We start from the raw sequence: 26,396 nt of genomic DNA on the forward strand, positions 1-26,396 counted from the left end.
TTCTTGGTATGCATTTATTCTTTTTTTAAATCAAAAAAATTTAGCCCGAAAGTTTTTTTTTATCATTATCTTTAATTTGAATACAACATGTCTCGGTTTGTAATCCCTTTAATGTTTTTATGTTATTGAAAGGCTTATAGATGAAGTAACAAAAAACTGTTAATGATTTTTTTATATAAAGTATAAATAAATATTACATATAGTTTTTTTTATACATAATCATGTATTTTTCATGATAAATGTTAATCTTTAAAAACAAAACAAAAAAACATTGTATAAATGCAGGTTTAAACAAAGCATGATATGGTTTTAAAAAGAGATTAATTTTTTTTTAATGCGTAATTATTTACTAGCATGAATTTACATGGAAACTTACTATTTTTAAATAATGAAAAACAAAAAAAAAAAAACTACAATTTAAATTTAATTAATTTATATTTATTAAACAATCATTAGAAGTAAATTGCTCCTTTATTTTAGGGTTTCCCATAATATTATATAAACAGTAAAGATGAAAGTTTCAAAGTTTATTATTTCAAATGTTATTAAAAAAAAGATTTAAACAAACTTAGTGTTTTAGCTTTTTGAGTTTGATTTTACTTGAGCGATATTTTTATTTTTGTATTTTAGTTTTTTGTGTTTTAGTCAAGTTTTTTTTTCTTTTTCTCTTTTGTTAAGATTTCTTTTCTTTTTAAAATTAATTTTTTCTTTTAGTTAAGTCTGGGTAATTTTTCCAGCACATTTTTAAATTTTGAAAACATGTTAAAAGCTGTAGTTAAATCATCAAAACAAAATATTATTTGTGTGGTCATATAATTGGGAGTCACAGAATAATGTACTTTTTTTAAAGAAACGAAGATGCTAATTGCGTAATACTTTTTCACTCATTCTTAATAGTAAAAAAAAAAATTGCAATAAAATATTTTCCTGTAAGTTCACAGTAGATTTGAAACTAGGGATGATTTCTGTGGACTTGCATTAAATAAGAACATTACAGGATTTAATAAACAAATGCTGCTCTAATATAAACATTGACAGTAGCTCGAAAGCTAATTCTTCTCTTCCAGCAACTTTGTTGCCTTTTAATGAACTTAGCTGTTTTTCAATAAACATTTTTAGTATGTAGATAGTAGAGAAAGTTTGAGAAGCTTGTATTACAAATCTACAAATCACAGTGGTAAAGATTTGTGATATGACAACATATTTTAGTGATGAAATAGAACTTATAAAATAAGCACTAAAGACATTTACTCTTTACATGTAAAGCTATTTGAATGAACTTTTGTATCATCGATTTACCCATGTGACTTTTATTGTAAACAAATTAAAATTCAAAGAATTATTTGCTTTTAAAAGTGTTTTTTTTTTAATTATTCAAGGCAACTCATTAATTTTATATAATAATAGCCCTATATATCAAAAATTTACCTCGTCATTGCTAACAACTACGCTATCATGCAACCAATTTCCAACTTCAAATAAACATTCATGACGCACTTTTTCGCAACCAACTCTTTCCAGTTCACATTTATTTATGTATTCATCAATTAGCCCTCGAATTCTTTTTATTTGCAACACTGTAAATTTCTAATAAAATAATATATATATATATATAAGGTTATATATATATATATATATATATATATATATATATATATATATATATATATATATATATATATGTATATATATATAAAAGGTAAAAGTACAGCTATTTAAGACCTACTGCCTCTGTTTTTATGATGTGGCTCTATAAACTAATTTTAAGGCAAATACTATGTTAAAGCTCGACTCTGTTACAAGAAGTGTGCTAAAATGTTTTTTGGATATGACAAGTACTCACGCACTACAAATATGTTTATGGTACTAGGCTTGCCTAATCTAGATACTTTATTGCGTAACTACAGACTTAGCCTTATAAATCAGTTAGTTATCTGTGCCAGCAGAAATGCAGTTGTGTATAGATTAAACAGAACTTTTAATTAATTATTATTATTTTTATCTTAACTATGGACCTTGTACTGTATCTGTTGTCTGAATTAAATAAATAAATAATAATATATCAGTGGTGTACACTCAACTGAGAGTAATAATTTAGCTAATCTTGGTTGCCCGCCAATATTTTGAGTCGCCCGTCATATTTTGAGTTGATCATAAAAAAAAAATATGTCTTAAACGAGTTTTGCTTTCACTTGGAATAAAATTATATTTTTCATATTTGATGAATATAATAAAATTATAGAAAAGATTATTTTTATTAACAATTGTTTTTTTAACTTCAGCAGTTATGATGCTATATTTATTGTAAGAAAACTAATGATGCATTTATAAATTAGCGTTAAAAACATCTTGATATCTTTATTTTTAAGTTTTATGTAATTAAACTTTAAATGAATGAGAATTGCGACTTTAACAACTTTAAAAAAAAGTTTTTTTAGAAATGTTTTTACTGTTTTAAACATCTTCATATTTTTATTGCGCACTCGCTCTTTTAAAGAGAGAAAGAAAAGTTTTTTGTAATTAAACTTTGAATGAACAATGATGGAAAGATAAAATAGCTTTCAACCAAAGTTATTCTTCAAAATAAAAATGCATCATTATATTATATATATCATTATATTATATGGAATGTTTACCATTATAGAACTTAAACTTTATTTGTGTATTAAAAACTTTATTATGTTATTTAAACACCTTCACATTTTCATATAATTAAAACGTTTTCAACAAACTTTTTAACGAAATTAAATAAAAAAAGTTGATTATTCAATTAAAGCCGTTTGATAAATAAACGTTTTAACATAAGAAATTTTTATAATTTAATTTCGTAAAAACGTTTGCTAATTATTAGCAGTTATGGCTTTAAAACTTTTATTCATTCTTTATAAAAAGCGAAAACCGGCATTTCTAATTTAAACAGAATGACGCAAGTTAATAGAAAAGACCTCAACAATCAGAAAAATGTTGCTTTATTATTATGTTAGATTAAAAAGGAATTATTGAAAGCCATTTTGTTTATAAAAATAATAGTCTTTCGAAAACAAAATACCATTAGTGGCAAAAACATTGCTAAATGTAGAAATGCAAACGGCGAGAAAAAAATCAATTTAAATGAGTAATTTAAATTTAAGTAATAAATTAAAAAAATAAACCAATTTAAATAGTTGCCCAGTTGGGCAACTATTTAAATTGGTTTTCAGTAGCCTTTTCAAAGATTTGGGTGCCATCAGGTGACCACAAATGTACACCACTGTATATATATATATATATATATATATATATATATATATATATATATATATATATATATATATATATATATATATATATATATATATGTATATATATATGTATATATATATATATATATATATATATATATATATATATATATATATATATATATGTATGTATATATATATGTATGTATGTATGTATGTATGTATGTATGTATGTATGTATGTATGTATGTATATATATATATATATACTCTTCCTGATGATCCAGCAATGGTGAAACTTAAAGTAGAAGAAAAAAAGTTAGATAAGTGTTTTTTACTAATTTATTATTGCTCTGTTCTTTAAGAAAATTGAGCACTCTATTTGTATAATACACCAACATAATTTACATATATATATATATATATATATATATATATATATATATATATATATATATATATATATATATATATATATATATATATATATATATATATATATATAAAACCATTTTAAATTAGTGCAAAGACGCATGACAACACAAGGCAAAAGTTACAAAAGATCACCATGATTTTTGTACAATTGACTTTTTATGACAACTTCAACCATGATTGTACGTGCGCATACTCAAAACATCTCGCTTATGAGGCGAGCGCTCAACCACTACACCACTACCGCATTATATATATATATATATATATATATATATATATATATATATATATATATATATATATATATATATATAATATATATATATATATATATATATATATATATATATATATATATATATATATATATATATTATTTTATATGTAAAAAACATCTTTTTAAAAAAAGTTTCTACCAATCTTCAATCAAATTTTTTTGATACCATTTTTGATTTTTTGATACAGTTAAAGAGTGAGGACACAACCAACAAAAGACTTCAAATGTTGTAGGTTGATTCAGGAAAAAAAGAAGATAGGAGAGATGTTACAAAGGGTTGAAGTGCAGGGTAAAAAACTAGACGAATAATGGTTTTTAGAGCATGCAAAGACAGTAAAACAATGTGACTGCTGAATAATGAGTCAAGCAAGAATAAGTTTTGGTTATACCTGACTCCTTTGAGCAGCAACCATGATAATACTTGTAGAGTAATTCCATGTCAAATGAGCCAGAAATTTTTAAAAATGTATCCCTTTATCTCAGATTTTGCTGATTTTTATACAGTTGAGAATTTATTACTTAGTAAAATAAGAGTTCTTTTAAAACTTTAGCCTCTAGCTTTAAAAAGATCTAGAAATATGATCATTTTACTATTAGTAGATATTGGTCAGGTCCCTCCTGTCTTCTCAAAATTGCAATGTTTATTTAGAGGTTTCAAGTTACATAACTTTAAAAATATTTGATCTTTTTACTAGAAAATTTGTACTGGGTTATTTTCATGGGTGACTAATTCAATGAAATGATTAGAAATTATTATTAAGTACCTGTATACATCAATTTAACCCTTTATTATATAATGTTGCCAAATGGCAACACACAGAAAAAAACAGAAAACTCCTTATATTTTAAAGTAATATCAACTTTGCATCGATTTCTCTTTGATTTATCATTACAGTACAATCTCTTTAATTCGAATCTCCTTAATTCAAAAACCTCCATAATTCGATTAAATGCCAAGTCACCGTGAAATGCGTTTAGGAAAAATCAACTTTCTATAATTCGAAAATCTCTCCAATTCGAACTTTTATTTTCCCCCATTAAATTCGAATTAGAGAGATTCTACTGTATTGCTTGATTTTGAAGTCATTACAACTTGCATTTGAATTTTAAACAACACTCTAAAGTTTAATAATTTGAATTTGAATTGTCAAATTTTTAAAATTCAAAAAAAAAAAAGTGCGTAATATAGGGTTAAATCAATTAAGGCAATTTCTTATATACCTGATTTTGATGCTCCAGAAACCCATGTGGTCTTGATAATATCAAAAGAAAAAGTAATTCTTACACATTCTATGATTAATGATCTTCGTTATTGATTTTTCACTACTTTTCAGAGCTCTGAAACTTTTGGCATTTCTGTAGAGCCAATGAATGTGCATGTTCAATTTGTTTTCGGGGCCCAGAACACCAGAGGGAAGAGTTTAGGTCAGGTGTCCCACTTTTTGGTAGTGGAATCTTGCAGAATTTTTCACTACTTTCCTGACAAACTGGATCTCTGAAAATTTCAGCATTTGTGTAGTCCTGATAAATATGTGTAAAAATTGTTTTCAGGGCAGAAAACCAAATGGTCCATGAGGCCAAGGCACTGGGGACCATGCCTCACTTAAAAAAAAAAAAATTCTGACTTTATTAAAGTAAAGATAACTTTGAAAAAATTGTCTTCAAAAATTTTTCTGGTTCATACTTGTTTAATCTGGTGTATGATCATTCCATGTTTAATGATCTGTTTTAAAATATTTAAGAATTTTAAAAAATTTAAGAAAGTTCATGTTTATAAGAATTTTGATTTACAAATCATTAATGCACCTGTAACAACAACTGTCACTTTATTTGTTTGCACTTTATGTAAATAATTAAATAAAACTGAACAAGTATAAAACCAAAAAAACGTTGAAGGTAATATTTCTAAAGTTATCTTTACTTTGTTAAAATCAAAATAAATAAAAAAATAAAAATTTGAAGAGAAAATAAGTGGGGCATTACCCTAGTTCTCCGGAACCATGGACCCTCTTGGTTGCAAATCGAAACCCTTATGTTTTCTGAAAAACCAATGAATATAGAATGTGTAAATTTTTTATTTGATGCTATTAAGGCCACATGAGTTTCTTAAAAATAGGTATATAAAAAATTGCCTAACTTTATTTAAATTGATAAATACAGGTACTTAATAATAATTTTTACATTTCTGATCATTTTATTGGATTCATCACCCCTGAAAATAACCAGGTACAAATTTTTAAGTTAAATAACTAAATACTTTTAAAGTCATGTGACTTGAAACTAAATAAACATTGCAACTCTGAGAGGACAAGAGGAGTCAGGCCAATATCTGCTAAAAACAAAATGGTCATATTTTAGGATCTACTTGGAGCCAGAGGCAAAAATTTTCAAGGAATTCTTTTTTTCCCAAGTAATCTCAACTGTATATAAATCAGCAAAATCTGAGATGTATGGTGACATGGCCTGGGTCATTTGATATGGAATTACCCTGTAGAAAAGAGAAAAGATGCAACTTTACGATGATGGAAGAGAGGTTCAAGCTTGGCAGACAAAGCAGGTCTAAATACATCTACAATGGGTTTTGGACCTTAACTAGAAGAGAAAGAGGATCATTAGAAGAACCAGCCCAAATATTAAAACAGTATTCCATACATCGACAAATAAGAAATTTCAAGTGAATGGAATCAGGAGTAAGATAATGGCAAGCATGATAAAGAGAAGCAACCTTAGCAAATACTAACTTTGCAATCAATTGTAGATATGGTTTCCATGAGAGGTCAGTAGCAAACGATAATCTGATTTGCACCATTTATGTACAGGCTAAGCTATTTCATTGAAGCCACTTTTTATCATTTTTTAAATATTTAAACAAGTCTAAAAATAACATTTAAGCGGTAAGATAAAAAAAGTAATTAACATTAAAAAACCACCTATGAAGTTTGAATGACAATTACGTAAAAAAGTTTGCATAAAAATTATGTTTGATATTCTCGCTATTTACAAATGTAACAAGTTAAGAAAACAAAAGAAAGTTTTATTTTTATATTCTAACTTTTCCATCAAAAATGTTTAACAAAAGAAAAAAAAGATGTTATATGACGCTTAAAAAAAAAAATCATAAAAGAAACATATTAAAAAAACTTTTATTTATCATCTTTCAAGAGCTAGAATATTTTAGACAATTTCTCAAATACGTTAAACTTTATTTTATATTAGCACTACTTTTAATTTTTGTTTGTTTATTCTGTTATACCAATCAAAATTATCACCTATTTTATCAACAAAAAAAAAAAAAAAAAAACATTACACATTACAAACTTTAAACATCTTATAAAAAGTTAATTTTTTGATAATTAAAAAAAAAAATCTTCTTTCATGGATAACTCTATTATTAATTTTTTCGCATGAATTTGCGCTTGAAACAATATAGCTCTTGCAATGCCTTCACTTATATTTATAAGTTTTATTTTGCGAAAAATAATAGTTTAAAAAAATAATAAAATACAATAGTTACATCAGCTTTATATAATTAACAGATTTTGCAATATTGAAAAAAATGAAAACAAAAATTTCCTTATAATATAAAATCTAAATTTCTAAATTTAAAAAAACTAGATTTTTTCTCTCTCGTTTCCCTACCACCTTTTCTATTTTTTACAAAAAAAAAAAAAAAAAAAAAAAAAAAAAAAAATTTCCTTGTAAACATATTACAACTTATAACACTGCATCAAAAAATATTTATAAAGCGCTCATTTAACTTTTTTGTCTTAAAGGGATCCCAAACCTCCGAGATATGTTGTGTTCATATTAAAGAGAATGATAAAAAAAAAAAATTCTCGGGCTAAATTTTTTTGATTAAAACAAAAGAATAAATGCATACCAAGAAAAACTAACTTTTTCTTTTAGCCAATGCTTGCCTTCTCTGTTTTATTGTAGGCCAAAAAGTCAACATAATATATGCCGCAATCTCAGACTTGATAATTTATTCTTAGACTAAAATAAAAAAATTAGTTTTCCTTGGTATGTATTCTTTTGTTTTGATCAAAATAATTTAGCCCAAACATTTTTTTTTTAAATCATTCTCTTTAATATAAACACAACATTCTCAGAGGTTTGGGATCCCTTTAAGGCAAGTAAAAGTGCAATGGTATGTATTTTTTAATAAATGGTACTTGGAAACTTAAATCTTTGTCACAAAAAAAAACAGCGCATGGCAAAGTAATTAACTTGAGTTTTTTTTCTTTGCAACAAGTAATGTTTTTTGTTTGTTAATAACTTTTTTATAGTTAAAAATAAACATATTTTAATTCATTTATACCAATGTTGAGAAAAGAAAAAAATTTATGTTAAATGATAATAAAAAATATAATATCAAATTTAATTATTTAATTAAAAAAAAAAAAAAAAAGAAACAAAATAGACATTCCACAATATGTACATTTACAAAATAACACTTCTAGATTTGTTTTTCTTAATTAGTAAAATAAACTTGTTTAGGAGTAATTTATTTTATTGTGGTTTAAAAAAAATGTCCTTAAATAAAATCAAAAAGATAATTTTATGACGTCAAAATCATAATGAGCTTATGTGCTAAGTGGTTTTTATTTAAAACAAGGCCTGGGATTCAGTGAGGGGTTGCCATTTATTACTGTAGGAATGCTGACAGCTTTGCAATAGTTGTTTGCAATAAATAACTGAGCTTTGTTGGAGTTCACAAGACCCAATCTGCAACAGAAGTGAAATTAGATTCAGGATCAATTGCCTGTTCTAAGCAATCAAAAAGAGATTTTTTGTTAAAACAGGAGTATAAAGTAGAGACTTCAGCAGATGGAGCCACTTTAGATATTATGTTGTAAGGAAGATCGTTAATGTAAATAAAAAACATAACAGGACCAAGGATAGAACCTTGAGGTATCTCAGAAGTTACTGTATTAACAATTCACATAACATTATTAGGCTTTTAAAGTTATTTATCAATTCTATTACCATAGTTTTGAAATCTAAAAATAGGCATTTTTAGAACTTGACCATGATGAATTTTTGTATAGTGCATTAAAATAATATATATGCAGATAATTTTACCATGTAAAAATATAGAAATTTCAGAAGAAAAAGATTAACACAGAAAACTGTAAAAGAAAGTTTTTGACATACTGTTAATATTTTAAGTATATATATATATATATATATATATATATATATATATATATATATATATATATATATATATATATATATATATACATATATATATAAATAAATTTAAGTTCAAAATATTAGTTCGATGGCAAACTGCCTAATACATAAAAGCTCACAAACACAAGTGTTAAAAGATTGATAGTGATTATCTTTACCTCAAGAGTGTCTGGATTCAGAGCCTGTAACTCTTCTATATTTGAAAGACTATCGGGTAGTAAGTCACTTTCACCTTCAGGTTCTTTATTCTAGAGGAAAAAAATTCACATTTAACATTTTTTTAAGTAAATGATATTCATGTTTTCAGTGTTTATATATGCACAAACATACACACACATATACAGCCCTCGGGATTAAAATCGGCATTTCTATGTTTTATTGTTAAACTGGTTAAATCAGTATTTCTATGTTTTATTGGCAAACTTTTCTTGCCAACCTCTAACAGTTTAAGGTCGGTAAAAATTGCAGATGTCATTTGTCCTAATTCCGAGGGCTTTATATATAAAGTTTTTTAAGGAAAGGTGTGTGATTGAATGCTTTATCAGACCATGCATATAACATTTTGTTTTTACAACTTGGTCACTGCACTTTGCATGTTTTGATAAATTGCATGTTTTAAAAATGTGCTAGAAAAAACCAAATGAAACTGAGAGAAAAATTAAAAATAAACAAACCATAAACTAAAAAGAGAAACAAAATAATAATAAATAATAATGAATAAAACAATTTAAAGATAAACCAGTAAAAAAAAGAAGCATAAAATTAACATATTATATAGAAGTGCTTTAATAGTTCCAAACCTAATAACTTTTTTAATTTAAAAGCGTCTTAGTTAATACTTTAAAGCTAATAATTTTTAACATATTACAAGATTAGTATAGCACTTTAGATGATTTAAAGTTAAATTAATGAGATGCAATTGCTAGTATGGTATTGGATGTGCAGTTTAAATCCTTTAAATTGAAGTTTTTTTTTTGTAATACTTGCTTAGTAAACATAGGAAAATATCAAAGCTAAATTTTTTAATTTCAAAGTAATTAGGCTTCAGGCTTGGTTGGGAAGTGGGTGCGATTGCGCTCTATTCCTGACCATGCAAATTATATTTAGTTGTGACAACTTGGCCATTGTTTTTTTGGATGTTTTGAGAACATTCAAATTTATGTATGTTTCCTTTATGTCCAAAAAGTTTCAACACGCTAAAAGAATTAAATTCATAAATAATCTTTTTTAACCAAATGTTTCTATATTAGCAAAGCGCTTTTAAACTAAGCAACGATTTACTTTTATTAATTAAAAAAAAAAAAAATTATTTAATTTTTTAAATTATATAAAGTTAAGTAGGTTTTTTAAGATTAATTTTTTATTCTTTAAATGTAAATCTTTAAAAAAAATTGTAGGATTGATTTTATAAAGACAAGACTTTCAACAACAACTGCATTTTTAATAAAATTTAAAAAACAATCGCCAAAGTTAATTATCAAATAAACATACAGGGAACTGAACATAAACAAACATATATACATAGTGAATTACAAGCGGATGAACACCATGCCACAGAGTCAAACAAAACACAAACATACATTTATACTGGTTCACTCGTAAGTTACAAAGTGACTTACAGGTTACCCAGCACAGGGCCAGAAGTTAATACACAGTACACAAGCATACAAATATTTTAAAAAACTCACTCATTAAACATCATCAGTATTGTGAAGCAGTTCTGTTTCCTTATCATAAATCTTTTTTAACTTTTTAGTTAAACCATAAAAGTTTGCTTTCTAATAATTTAATGCAATAAAAACTTGCTTCTAGTTTGAAAAAGACAAAATAAAATTTACTTAGAATATAATATGCCCTTTATATATTAATTTATAATATATATTATAGTATAATAAACTGATGGACTTTAGTAAAATATAAAGTTATTATAAATGTACACATAGTCTGCAGTTTGGATACTGATCATTTTAGACCGCTGTTTCAGGGGTCTGGCATATTGCAGAATTTTTTTAAACATTGACACTGCTAAAATAAAAGGTTGTTATAATATTTTTATAGCAATGCAACAATTTAATAATTTCTTTTGTTTATCTTACTTAAGAAGAATTGTAAACTTTGCAAGCTATACAAAGCATGAAATGGTTATAAAAAATATTTACTTTTTTATTTATTATATAACTCAACTACTGTTAGTTTTATTAGAATCTTGTTGAAATAAAACAAAAATACTTAAATAAAGAATTAAATTATACTCTTTGATAAATTGAAGAACCTTTATTTCTTTACTAAACGATTATTAATAGTAAGTTGTTACTTTTTATAAAAGTGTTGCCCAATTTTATAAAAAAATTATAAAAGTAGAAGTTTAGAATTGATTAACTCTAAATAAAACTTATTTTGTTTTAAATAAGTTTTTTTTTAATTAGGAATTTATTTCTTAATAAAAAGTCAGATATAAAGTGCAATTGCACCCGCTTCCCGACGAAGCCTGAGCTTAAATTAAATAACTTTAAAACTTCAATTTTATCTAAATTCTATGAAGTGAATCGCTTTTAAAATTAATAAATAACATTAATTTTATGATTTTTTACCTTCTGGATTGATTTTTGTTTGTTGTATCATTTGTTAAAACTTTTTAAAAGTTTATGGTTTGTTTATTCTTATAATTTTCTCTTTAATTTTCTTTTTAGTTAAGTTTAATTTTTCAGCTCATTTAAAAATTCACTGAAAACGTGCAAATAATCAAATTTTACAAAATGATGTGGCCGAGTTGACAAAACAAAATATTATATGCGTGGTAAAATAATATCTGATTACACGCCTTTCTTCAGTAGGGTTGATATATATATTTTGATGTGTATATGGGCGATTCCACCATTACTTAAGGGACATTTTGGTTTTTGCAATGTCACATTTGTAGATATATATTTTTTATTTCAACAGATTAGATGTTTATAAATTTATGAATCATCCCAGAATCATTTGTTTTCCTCTATATTGAAATTTCATTCAATTATTATAAGTTTAGGAATTATAGTTAATTATATGCTGTGTTACTTACGGGACACAAAAAACACTGCATTAAACCTGTTGCTTTCAGCTGAATATTTCAAGCCAAATATTTAATCTACATAAACTGGCTTCTTGAATTAAATTAAGTAATTGTTATTCTGCATAAAATTAATCAAAAGATTGTTTTAGCTATTTATTTATATATTTTAAATCGAATTAATTATTGTTACTTATGGGGACAATTTTACGCTTTTATCAAAATGTAGTTTAGCTACCATTTATATAGAAAGTATTACGCATGACTTTAATTTGAAATTTAAAACAAAAAAATAGCACAAATAATATTAATCAAAATTTTAAATTTTAAAACATACCCATACAGATGATTGTCTGCGTTCGCCTCCACACTCATGTAAGTCAGTTTACATTGGGAAAATATATCACGTGCAAATGTACAATTTTTTAATAGCAAAATTTTATGTTTTTTAGGTTGAGTCAAATTTTACTTACATAAGCAAAAATAGTAAAAAACATCTAGCGCATTTAAAATAAAAGATCGCTTTAATAAGTATTATATTATTACGCAATGATAAAAAAAACCACAAAAATATTTATTTATTGTTACGTTTTTGTGAGCGTCTTTAAAGTAAAATAAATTGTAACTAAAGATTTTTTAAAATTGTTTGGACATAAAAATTTTAAAATAAACTTGATAAGTTTAAATGACCTGTCTAAGAATTCAATTAAAAATCATCATAAAAAAAAAAAACCTGCAAAAAAAAACAACAACAAAAAACTCAGGAGCTTTAGTAGTTTTTAAAAAGCTATTTAAATTTTATATTTTTAATTGAAAAATTTAAAAAAATAAAATTTACTCTTTAATACACAATATTTTTATATTTGTGTTTTTAACTTATAATCTAAAATCTAACTTAATTAAAGAGAAAATAATAGATATATGGTTACTTAAAACATAATAAAGATTTTCATTTAAATTTGATTTAAGTAACACAAAAACAACTTTAAAAGTATCGAACTCATTCATTCAAGTTTTTAATAATAAAAGCCTTTTCTAAAAATTATTTGCTAACTTAAAATATTCACTATAAATTCTGTTGCTTACTTAAAATATTCACTATAAATTCTGTTTTCTTTTGTTGTTTTTTAAAAAAAAAAAAGTTAGATGGCCAAAACATTTTTGTTTCAATAAAGGTTTATATGTATGGTTGACACACTTTTTCAGAAATTTTGACATATCTTTAGTTGAAGACTTTTTAAAAACATGTTTCACATACATATGTTATAATAATTTCCTATTTTAATAGCTAAAATAAAATTTTAAAAGATTTGTTTTAACAAATGCTGTGCAGTTTTATTTTACAAATGTGTTTAAAAAATGTTGTTTGATGTCTATTTAATTACTTAAGAAATATTTAAACTAGAAAATTTATTAAATTATTTTTATTCTGTAACTAACTAATAAAATTATTTATAAGAGTCTCACTTGAAGTTATTTCAGATCAATTTTTAAACTTTTTAAATTAGAAAAAAATGTTTCCTAAAAAAGAAGAGTAACAAAGGAACTTTTTAAATATGAAAATAAAAAGAAATTCTACAGTAAGTCATATTTGTTAAATAATAAATTGTTTAATAAAAAATCAATCAAATATTTTTAAATAAATTTATTACTTATTATTAAATTTATTACTTTATTATATATTATATATTTATTATATATATTATTATATATATATATTATATATATATATATATATATTATTTATACATATATATTATATATTTATTATTATTATATATAAATTTATTACTTATTACTAAATTTGTTAAACTATACTAAAATAGAGTTTAACAAATTAAGTTAAATGCAACATTCTTTTAAACAATTTTTCTAGAAAACTTCGAAATACTTGAATAAATAAATATCAGAAAAACAACTATTGCTGACAATTGTTTTCCGGCTGTATTTACAATATAATACAAAACATTACAGTGTAAAACTTGAAAAACTATTACTTAAGTGTAATCAATTTTAATTTATCTATGAGCTTTTTTATCTAAATATCAAAAAAGCCAACAAAAAAGCTTATTGCCTATGTTGCCCGCCATACCTGTTTTTGGCGGACGATTCACCGCTTGTGCACTTATTTATTCCTGCTGTGGCTGAGGCATGTTTATATACACATTTTATTTTTTTCAATGTTTATATACACATTTTATATACACAATGTTTATATACACATTTTATTTTTTTTAAATATACATTTATTTTATATATATATATCAATCTAAAAAAAAAAAAAAAAAAAAAAATATCTATCTAAAAAAAACATTTATTATGGAATTGCACATTCTCTACATTTCTTAGCTAAAAAATTTTACTTTCCTTAGGTTGTGCATATGAATTAAAAATACTGAATGTAATTCTTTTTTACACTTTCTGCATTTAATAACTTTTCTTCTTTTGGCTGAAGGTGTTATAATCGGTTCTATATTTTGAGTTACTTCTTTTTCTGCAGGGTTTGCAATGACATTATGAGTTTGCAGATGGTTTTACGCTTTTTAGCTTGTTTTTCAGCTAATTTGAGTTGCTTAACTTCTTCTCTTTTTTTGAGATGATCTGCAACATTGTGTTCTGTAATACATTGGCCAGCAATTTTTGGAATATTAGGTTGCCTAAATTTTTTTACATGAGATTGATTTTTTTCTTGAAAAAAACTCTTAAGCTCATTTTCCATTTCGATTTTCATTCTCTCATGTAGTGCTCTGTACTTGTTGAACCTCAAAGCTGCTGTTGCTGGTTCAGAAGATCACATGTTTGAGCAACATAGGAAAATTTTCTTTATCTAAGTTTTTGCATTTTTTGTCTTTGTAATATTTGGTAAGAACTGCTTTCCACACTTGCTTAACATGGCAAGAGACACCTCTGTCCAGTGGCTGAAGAATGTGAGATGAGTGGGCTGGTAGACAAATCAAAATTATATTGTTTTCCCGACATAGCAATACAGCTGCTAAACTGACGTGAGACGTATGTCCATCAAGATATAAAATACGAGTACCACTAATAGCTTGACATTCTGGTATATACACTTCCTTCGACCATTCAATAAATGTGTCATACTCCATCCAACCAGATTTAGAAATTGAATATTTGTTGCCAGTCGGACCATCTAAAGCCCACTCAGCCCAAAAGTTTCGTTTTGCTTTGTATAGCACAAATGGTGGTGTAAAGAATCCATCAGCATTACAGCAATTGTTAACTGTAAAATGGATTTTTTCATTGTTAATAGTGAGTTTTAAACACGTTTTGCACTTTTTTGACATACTAGTTGCTTTGCCTTGATCATTACAGAAACCTGTTTCATTGCAATTCCAAATGTGACAACCAGAAGTTATCCCAGACAGTTGATATTGTTTAGTGACAACTTCAAAATAATTATCAATTATTTCTTGCATACAAGAAGCGGCTCTGGCAGATGCTAAAGTGTGAGTTTTTCTTGTGGAAATTTCTTTAGATCATCGGTTTATAAATGCAAAAAACCAGTCTTTGCTAGGCTTGCCGTTTTTAAATAGGCCTGATTGATTTGTACAAAGAAGGTAACTGCATACGAAGTCCATGACATCATTTCGTGTTAAACCATAACCCTAATCACATAGAAACTTAAAGGCATGCACCATAATTGACTCTGTTTGCTGTGAGAGTACAGTTATTGATCCTGATCCCTTGAAGCTAGCATTGTTGTTGTTCTTGCGACTTATTAGAGTTGAGAATGGAATGCCATATTTGAATGCAGCTTTTCTGATTGAAGTATTTTTTTCTTTTATATCATTTAACACAGCTTCTATATCTTCTTCGTTGTATGACTTTTTACTTGTTCTCATCTTGAAAGGGAATAATTAATAAATATCATTGATTCATTTATGTAAAATAACTTTATATAGGAAGAACCCGGATCTAACACATGAGAAAATCCAATAATTTAATTCACCTAGGTACCTAATTTAAAAATTCACATACTACTTAATAAAGGAATTTAAAGTAAATATGTGAATGATCAGTTTTACCAGAAAAAATTTAATATTAATTTTTCTTACTTTTTTGTCTAATTTTTAATTATCAAACGAAAAAAAAATTATGTAATCGGTATTAAAATCAAATTTTCTACAAGATAGAGGTAAAATTATTTTTAAACGAATTATGGTTCCCAAATAACTTTGATAGCAAATAAAAGAAAAAAGCAAATTTTAACGACTCTCTTTTAAACTTTTATTAAAAAAAAATGACTGAAAAATGACTTGGATTTTATTTTGACACCTTTGAATAGAGGAGATGATTCTCTTTCTTCCGGTGTTTTTATTTTTTAAATATTCCTATCAGTTCCGGTTTTATTTAAATTTTTCGATCAGTGATTGAAAAAATAGTATGATCGGTTTGACCCGCTGTTATTCTATAAAGTAGCATGTACATTATAAATTGTTAATGAAAGAATGTCAAATTGTTGATAATTGTCATAGAATAAACTAATAAATAAAAAATATACCTTCATTTTTAAGCCAATAGTTTTACTGCATAAGTTCTTTAACTTATTCCAGTTATCAGCTTGAAAACGCACTGTAAAATTAAAAAAAATATAGTCAATCAATAATATATACCATTTATTTATGACTGATTATAATACAAAAATAATATTTGAACATTTAAAAGTGTATAATTATTGTTATTCAACTTTTTTTTTGCAGGATAATTTTATATATGTATTAACGTATCTACATAATAACATAAAGCTAAATATAACAAATATGGCCTCAATATAAAGTAAATAATCTTGATAGAGACAAAAATAAAAAACATCTTAAAACAATTGAAATTTTTGTAATTTTTATTTTTGAAATCTTTATTTAATGTTTCTTTTGAGATAAATTTTATGAAACTTTTGAAAATTTTAAACTTTTTTTGAATGCTTAAATCAAAAAATAAATTTATCTAGCTACTAATATACTTGTTAAATTATTCATTATGACCTCAACAGTGCTCAAAAACAAAAATATTCTAATTCTATTAATCCATTTTAAATTATTTTTGAAGATGAGACATTTTAGTAATAATATTTAAAAAGTATTAAGTTTCTATACAAAGAGTGAATGAAATAATTATGAAACAAAAATTATTAGAACGTTAATCAAATGACAACAAAAAATGAAGCAAATAAAAGTAGAACAAACCAACCTAAAACAAATTCAACAGAAATCCATTTGCTAAAGGCAAAGGAGGTTGAGTTTCTTAATTTGAAAAATTAAGAAATTCAAGACCTGAATTTCTTAATTAAAAATATCTTAAATTAAAGGTATTGTTAAAGACTGTCCAACTTATTCGAAAAGCTTACCCGATCCAAGACCAGCTAGATCTTCTTAATGTCTTTGATAATATTGTATCAACATGGGAAGCTGATTACAACTAACAAATTTTGCAAAACTTGTATTTGTGGACATATACTTGATGGCTTAAAAAAAATAACTAAAAAGTGGGTATCATTAATACCAATCTAGAACTTATTTGCTATTCAAGTTCAAATACAAGCGAAGAAAAAATCAAATTAAGGTCATACTTGTTAATTTGATCTTAACTACCAATACAGCTCAGGCCTTCCCAGTAGAGCCGTGCGGTCGCACGCCTTGAGTGAACACGGATATTAATTTTTTTTTGGATAACTCGGCCACGCTTTTTTAGCATATATTAAAAATAACGCATTTTTAAAAAGGCGCTGAAAAAAATCAAACTAAATTCGTTATATTATTTTGTAATTTTTTTAATGATTTATTCTTTTCATTAATAAGGAAATAATAACATAAAAATAATATATATATATATTTTTTTTTGAATTTTTTTTTCTTATAACAAAAATTTTTTTTTTATTTTACATATTTTTTTTTTCCAATTTTAAATTTTTTCGCATAAGTATGTCTTTCTACAAAAAATAACTTCTAAGTTCTAGAAGAATTATTATCTACAAGGTTCTTGATAAGGATATGAACGTTTAGCTCATTTGGTTAAGACATTACATAGGGCCGCGGAGACCCGGGTTCGCATACCGCGTAGGCAGAGAGCATATTTTTCAAAATAGATTAAAAAAGATTTCGGTCACATTTTCTGTTTAGTTTTTCGACTTGTCTCAAATATTGTTGCTGAAAAAATCAACACCTAAAAATATATTATAAATAATTATATTATAAATAATTATAATATAAATAAATAAAAAATAAATATAAATAAATTTTTTTTTTATAAAAAAAAAAAATTGTAATAAGAAAATTTTTTTTTTTTTAAATAAGTATAAAATATATATATATATATATATATATATATATATATATATATATATATATATATATATATATATATATATATATATATATATATATATATTTATGTTCATATTTTTATATTAATAATAAGAATAAATTATGAATAAAAATAATAAAATAATACGACAATTTAGTTAGGTTTTTTCAGCGCCTTTTTAAAAATGCGTCATTAATATATGCTAAAAAACCGTGGCCAAACTTTAAAAAAATATATATATATGCGTGGTCACTCAAAGCGACCGACCGCACGCCTCTCCTCTCCTGGGAAGGCCTTCAGCTAGTAATAGGAACATAGATGCTGTAATTATCTTAAGTTAAAAAATTTAATTGCTTCAATGTTTTAGTCTAGATCAATGCTTATAATTAAGTTTAGACAACAAAGCTTAAGTACTATTAGGATTAAAATATACAACAAAACCAACCACCAGTTTATGTGCACCTTAATTATAAAAGTAATTCATGACTAATCATAATTTTGTAGTTGCTTCCAGATATAAACTTAAACTGCTAGTTAATCCAGCTTGCATAATTAACCCAAACAAATTTTATGATGCAATATGATATTCTTGACCAACACATACTGTTATCAAAATTATAAGATTTAGCAGGGATTGATAGCCAGGGCTTGAAAAAAATTTACAATATTTTATATATTATAATTTTATACTTACATTTACTATTACCCTAACTTATAACAGAGTGAAGATTAACCATAGGATGACATAAATGTTGTCTAGAGTTTTTACTGAAAACATGCAGCTAAAAGTTTTTTTTTTGTATACAAAAAACACATAAATGGTTACAAAGCAAATATAAGACCAGCGGTATTTAAAAGAAAAACAATTTAAAAACATAGCCAGTGGTGGGATTCAAACCACGGACATTCCGTGTATGAAGTAAACACCTTATCCAAATAAGCTAACCATACCTTAACATATAAACAAATCATCTCATGTTTACCTATTTGTCAGTCAATGTAGTAACACTCCTTGCATGTTTATCTATTTGTCAGTCAATGTAGTAGCCCCCTCCACATGCTTTATTTATTTTTCAGTCGATGTAGCAGCTCTCCTCAAATGTTCTACCCATTCATTTACCTATCAGCCCTCGGAATTAGGAAAAATGGGATTGTCAAAAAAATGTTCTCTTTTAATTATTATTTGAAATTGTGGTAAGTCACTAAGAGCATTTTTTAAAGTAATTTTTTTTCTCTTTCGATCTATTCATTTATTTTCTCGTAGCTTTTCCTGCCATTAGCTATGAAAGAACTAATTTGAAATTATCATTGGTGTTTTTTTTTTCTTTTATTATTGAATTATAAAAGAATCATCAAACATCAACCTTTCAAAAAGTGGAGGCGCATCAATTTATTAAAAAGAGACAAACAATTTTATTTTTGACAATGCTAGAATCAAAGTTAAAACCAACAGTAAAAAAAAAAAAAAAAGTCTACAGTAGAAATTTACAACTCAAAAAAAGCTCAAAAATGGATAAATACTCTTGCAAAATATAATGCACATGAATGGTTAGAGAAAAATAATGGAAATTATGTTACAGCATTAAAATGTAGTGTATGTTGGCAGTATGCTAAACAAATTGATACTTATAAACGATTTACGCTGGAATGGGGAAGCAATGAAGATAGTTGTTGAATACAACACAGTGGCGCAGTTGATCATGGGAATGGATTACCATATCAAAGACCATATGAATTAGCAATGTAAAGTAAAAGGATGGATGTGAGTGAAAGTATTCATAAATTAAATAAAACCTGCAAAAAGAAATGCGGCAAACTGACATTTTATCAGGCTTGAAAACTATGAAAGATTTAAATTTAACCAGGAAAAAATTTGAGGTTGCATACTTTATTGCTAAAAAAGAGCTTAGCGTATACTCAAAAATACTACGCTTAGAAGAAAATCATAGTGTAGAATTCAGCCAAGCATATAGAAACAAAATAACTTGTGGAACTTTTATTGACTACATTGGATTAAGTTTGTCAAACAGTCTCAGAAACAAATTAAAAATACGAAATTATTTCAGTATTTTAATTGATGCATTAACCGATGTTTCTGTGATTGAAAAAGAAGCCATATTTATGATCAGCTTCAATCTAACTCCAATAGGAAAGACTGAGATATGCGTTGAATGTTCTTTTTTTTCTCTTTCTGATCTTAAATATGGAACATCTGAAGGAGTTTTCAATATAATCAGTCAATCCTTTGAATCAGAAGGCATAGAAAATTATAAAACTAAATGAGTTGGTTTTATAATATTACCTGGAAAGTATTCATTCCAGGATGTTGTGCTGAATGATTTTAAAAATGCACTAACTTTAGTAAAGAATTCGAAATCAATGATTGTAGCCTTAACGACCAAATCCATAGAGGAGCGTTTAGAAGCTCAAAATACAGTTCCTGATATGTATAGAATGTTAATTCTAAACACGACTGGTTGGTTACAAAATAACACCAATAATTCATTTGTTGATGATAACATCGAAAAATCGTATGACTTTTATAGTATAATGTTACGTTTATAGTATCTTACGTTATGCTGGCTTCACTGGGAGTGTAAACAATATGTTAGATGCTAGGCATAGCTTAGTTGATTATACTGTTAAATATTTGAAACTAGATAAAAATGAGTACTGTAAAGTATGGTATCAAATTTTTTCAAGTTCTTTTAAAAAAGAGTGTGATTCAGTTCTGCTTCTTATTGAAATGTTGTTTGTATTGCCTGTTTCGAATGGAAAAGTTGAGTTTTTTTTCTTTTATGAATGGAATTAAAACAGAAACAAGAAATCGTTTAAACGAAAAACGATTTAATTTGGGTGTGCATGGATGAAACAAATAGTGATGAATTTGATTTGTATCCTGCGATTGAATTATGGGCTGAAGATATCTTAAAAAGGCCTGTACAGAAAAGCAGAAAAATTGATTCTAAAAAGGAAAACCAACTATGAGAAAATTAATTGATTTAGAATCATCATTCCATGAAACTTTAGGTTTAGATCGTCATCCTACAAAACTTTAGATCAGGAATCAGACAAAACATATATTTGAACACGCATTTATTATAACTGTTGTAGTAGCTTTTCATTAAAAAAATTTCTTAAAGTCTTAAGTATTTAATTTAACTTTTTTAAATATTTTATAAAAATTGTTTTCATATTTAAAATAAAATTTAACATTAACAGAAACGAAAAAGCCTGTTTTGGTTCCTGCTGGAGTGTTATGGGCGCCTAAATAACGTTTACTATTTTTTACTTCAATTTTTATCAGGACAACAAAATGAATTTAAAAGTTATTACATGCTCCAACTCGCTTAACATTTAAAACTATCCTTTTACTTATTATATAATGTTCGGTTACTAACCGAACATAGTAAAAGAAAATGAACTGTTATGAAACTAAATTTAAAGACAATGGAATGTATAACAATTTTACTTTTCACCGTAAGAATAAACTTTTGCTTCTTGGCAACTAAAAGTTAAATGAATATGATAATCATTATTTAAAACATTTTGTTCATGAACAAAAGTAAAAACATCAGTCCTAATGACAATTTTTTAATCCCGCAAATTTAATTTGTGAATGAATGGACTTTTGACTTTTAGCTCGCTTTTTTATTTAACGTTAATGTTACGAAAAAACAAAAACTACTTCAGAAAATTTTGTTTCTCTTCATATTCTTTAAGACTTTAATAATAATAAAAATAATGATATAATATTTTTATTATAATAAATAAGAACTTTTATATGAAGTTTTAGTTATATTTAAACTTAAATACTTAAAAATAACTAAAAAATCTATCATATGTCTAAAAATAACTAAAAAAAAAAAATCCATAGTAAATGTAACTTGATCTACACAATATCTTTATCATAAATACATTTTTTAAATTTAATTAAAAAAAAAAGTCTTAAAGAAATGTGAAAATTATTAGTAAAACTGCTCATTTAACTTTTAGTAAAAGTTAAATGAACATGATTGATATTATTTAAATCAAAATCAAAATTAAAATGATAATAACTATGCTTATTAAATGCTTATGATTTGTATTTGAAAAGTTATTAGGCCCGGGTAATAATAATAAAATAAAAGCAACTGCTTTTACTCAGTAATTGATTAGCTTTACATAAATTAAAACTTCAGGTGTTTTGGTTAAACTTTTATTCACGAAAATTGCTCAGCGTTTGGAGTAAATTGTTTTTGCTTTAAAAAATTGAAAATTAAAAAAAAAGAAACATTTTTTCAAAAAAAAAAAAAAAAAAACCTAAACATTTTAGTCTTTTTTTGTTTTTTAAAGGCATTTGTTATTTTCAAGAGCCAAAATTAATACAAGTCAAGGAAGAAAGCAGATAAGAATATAACAAAAACAAAATTAGTTTTTGATATACAATTTATTCGCGATTTTTGTCAGTATCTTAAGGAAATACTTTATTATTTGCGCTAAAAATAAGGACAATTTTAAAATTTATTTTTCAAATGTTTTTGCTAAACTTTATTGTTTTTATCATCAATGCACAGGAAAGCAATAAAACTAACTGCTATTTATTTGTAAAATATATTTTTTTTATTTTTTAACAAGTTTTTCATATAAAATAATTAAGTCATTAAAACTAATGTTCAAATAAAAAATACTTGGTTGCTTTCATTACCCCCATTGAAATAGTCTGTACTTTTGTTGGATTCTCCAAATAGTGTATTTAAACCTGATAGATTATTTTCTGATAAACCTTTGTTATCAATGTTCCAAAATCAGCATTGTTATATTACTGAACTCTTTTAACAAAATTTTTAGGAGCCTACTAAAAAATCTTTTTTTTAAGTTTTTTAATACATTTTTTCAAACAAAGCAATCATTATGTTTATTATCTCTAGTAATTTGTCTTATTGTTCAAAATAGGGCAATATAAAAGAAACAATTTCAGACAGGCATCAAGTATTGTAAATATATTTAAAAAAGAAACCATGGTATTCTTTTATTTAATTTTTTGTCATTACAAAATTTATTAACCAAATAATATATTTTACAAATGGATAGAAATTTATTTTCTGGTTTTCCTATTATATAAGTATTGAGAAAAAACATCAAATATAGCAAAAACATTTTAAAAAACTTAAAGACGTGAAAACAAATAAACGTAAGAAAAAAAATTAACAAAGTTTCTCATAGATCTAGATTACAAAGCAAATTAGTTTCATAAAAATCGTGAATAAATTGCATATCAAAACTTTTAGTTGTTATAAAATTATATTGTTGTTATAAAACGTAATGTTTTTTTCCTCAACTTGTATCAAATTCTGTAGCTAAAATAACAACCACCCTAAACAAAAAAATAAAAAAGTTGTATAAAAATTTCATGAAAAATTTTTTTTTTAATTTTTTTTTTAATTATTTAATTTTTCTAGTTTATTTAATTAAAATTTTATATTTCTATACAATTTTGTTTCCTTTTTTTAGTATTGTTATTTTCTTCTCAGTAGATAAGGTTAGGTTTTTGCCACGAATTATTGAAATTAAAAAAACTAATAAAAGTCCAAAAAACCATCAAAAAGTAAACATCTTTTTGAAAAAATATAAATTTTTTGAATAAAATAGGAAATAAATTTAGAATAAATTATATATACTTTTATATATATTGTCTCTTTAGAGACCTTTCATATTTTTATTTTATCGATTTATCTAACCATAAAATCAACAATTACAAATTTTTGTAATGTTTGATTTTATGGTTAAATAAATGAATAAAAATTTGACACCGAACCTAACTTTGTAAATTATAATTTACAAAGTTAAGTTCGGTGTTAAGTTTGGTGTTATTTGTTTTTTATTAAGGTGTCACTCCATTAGTCAATGGAGTGACACCTTAATAAAAAACAAATAAAAAAAATTAAAACTAAAACAAAAAAATAATAAAGAAAGTAAACTACATTAATACAAGTAATAAAAAAAAAAAAAATAGGAACAATAATATTTAAAAAGTTGAAACCAGAACAAAAATATAAAGGAGTAAGGCTAAGAAAAATGAAAAGAGAGAATGAATGGATGAGATAAGATGAGTAAGAAAAAAAATGTAAGAAAAAAAAAAATTTAATCACATAAGTTCAGAAAGATAGAGTGAGAAAATAATTTTTGCAGAAAAATAAAGTAAATAAAGCAAAATAAAGGCAAACTTAAATAAAAATGTATGTATGTATATATATATATATATATATATATATATATATATATATATATATATATATATATATATATATATATATATATATATATATATATATATAAATACACAACTACATACAGTATTAAAGCCTATATTGCACATTACATAGATTAGTTAAACAAAAGTGAATATCAAGATATAAAAAAAGCAACAACTAAATTGACAGAAAAAGATACAAAATATAAATACATTCAACATTTTTAATACATAAATGCACAACATGTAAACAATGTACAAAATTAATAAAAATTGTTCTTTTTCTTTTCTTTCCATAAAATATTGGAGGTAGAAAAAATTTTAGTTCTTTTTCATTATTTTCCATTTTCAAAGACTTTTTTTTTTTCACTTTGTTTTTATTTGTTTCGCCTTTTTTTTTCTTGCTTTTTTTATTTATTCAAACCCTTTATTCTTGTTTATAAACTTATTGTGTAAACTTTTATTACTAAAATGTTTTTTGGTTTTCTTAAAACTTTTTTTTTTACTTTTTTAGTTATGACATTATAAGTTACAAAAAACACAAAACTTGTTCCTGGTTTAAAAAAATCATGTATCGAAGTTCGGTCATTAAAACATCATAACTTTGAATTAAATTGTTTGATTTTGATAGTTGTTTTTATACCTTTGAAATACTGTTAAAGTTTTTAATACTAAAGGTATAAAAACAACTATCAAAAGTTACTACTACTGTCACATGCCTAACATACCTGCAATGTTTTAATAATTTATTTTTAAACCTATAATAGTTATTATATCATAAAATGTATGAAAATTGTTTGAAAACAATTTTATAAAATAAATAAAACTATATTTTTAAATTAGAGACACAAAATTTTATTTTCATTATATTTTATAACAATAAAACAAATAAATTATTAAATAAATCTTTTATTACCATTATAAGTAATTAAAACAATATTACAATTAATTTGTATTTTCATTAACTATAAATAAAAATCAGTTTGAAAAATATTAATAATTAAACACTCACGTTTTCTCCATTTCTCATCAGCCTCGACAACCTTATCGACTAACGTGACATCTTTAAAACGCTTGCTTTGATTTTCTCTAATTTTTTCAGGACAACAACCTTTATCAGACCGAAATAGTTCTAGATCTAGAACCATTTTCAACGAAGACGTCGAAAACCTCAACCTCTTGAGAAAATTTAGCTGATGCAATCTTTTTAATTGATGGTACTGCAACATGAAGCCATCAGTACATCATCCGAGGAGGTCATTATTTGCAAACTCTGCTGATATGTACCAAGCCAACTTAGCTCCCAAACAATTATTTTTTGATATGAAATTGACGGTAGGTACTGTTCAAAGTATTGAAGGATGTTTCAAAACTACATAAAATGATTTTTTTTTGCATTATATGTTAATTCTGTGTTGAAAAATAAATTTTAAGAGGTTTTTGGTGGTTGCTTCTGAAGGACTATTCCGAAAAGTGAACCTGATTTTGAATACAACTTGAAGTTCAATGAAATTTATATTTAGGTGATTACAAGGAATCACAACTTAAAACTATAATTCAACTCATTTGTCTATGCATGAATCAGAAAAACTATAAATTAAAGTTAAAAAGAAAAAAATAATTGCGTAAAATTTAGCTGATTATTATTATTGTTATTATTATTATT

General features: G+C 24.8%; 1 protein-coding gene across 1 annotated transcript in view; it reads right to left on the reverse strand.

Moving 5' to 3' along the window:
• The window catches only part of LOC100199695 (serine--tRNA ligase, cytoplasmic), a 36,507-nt gene extending 10,365 nt beyond the window's left edge, over positions 1 to 26,142 (reverse strand). Inside the window, exons 1-4 of the mRNA XM_065812709.1 lie at positions 25,743 to 26,142; positions 16,700 to 16,770; positions 9,287 to 9,376; positions 1,429 to 1,587 (exon numbers count right to left, since the gene is read on the reverse strand). Coding sequence (XP_065668781.1) covers positions 1,429 to 1,587; positions 9,287 to 9,376; positions 16,700 to 16,770; positions 25,743 to 25,959 — 537 coding nt within the window. The 5' untranslated portion in view covers positions 25,960 to 26,142. The remainder of the gene's footprint in view (positions 1 to 1,428; positions 1,588 to 9,286; positions 9,377 to 16,699; positions 16,771 to 25,742) is intronic.
• Positions 26,143 to 26,396: the final 254 nt, after the last annotated feature.

Source organism: Hydra vulgaris, chromosome 12, assembly GCF_038396675.1.
Source record: "Hydra vulgaris chromosome 12, alternate assembly HydraT2T_AEP".
Lineage (NCBI taxonomy): Eukaryota > Metazoa > Cnidaria > Hydrozoa > Anthoathecata > Hydridae > Hydra > Hydra vulgaris.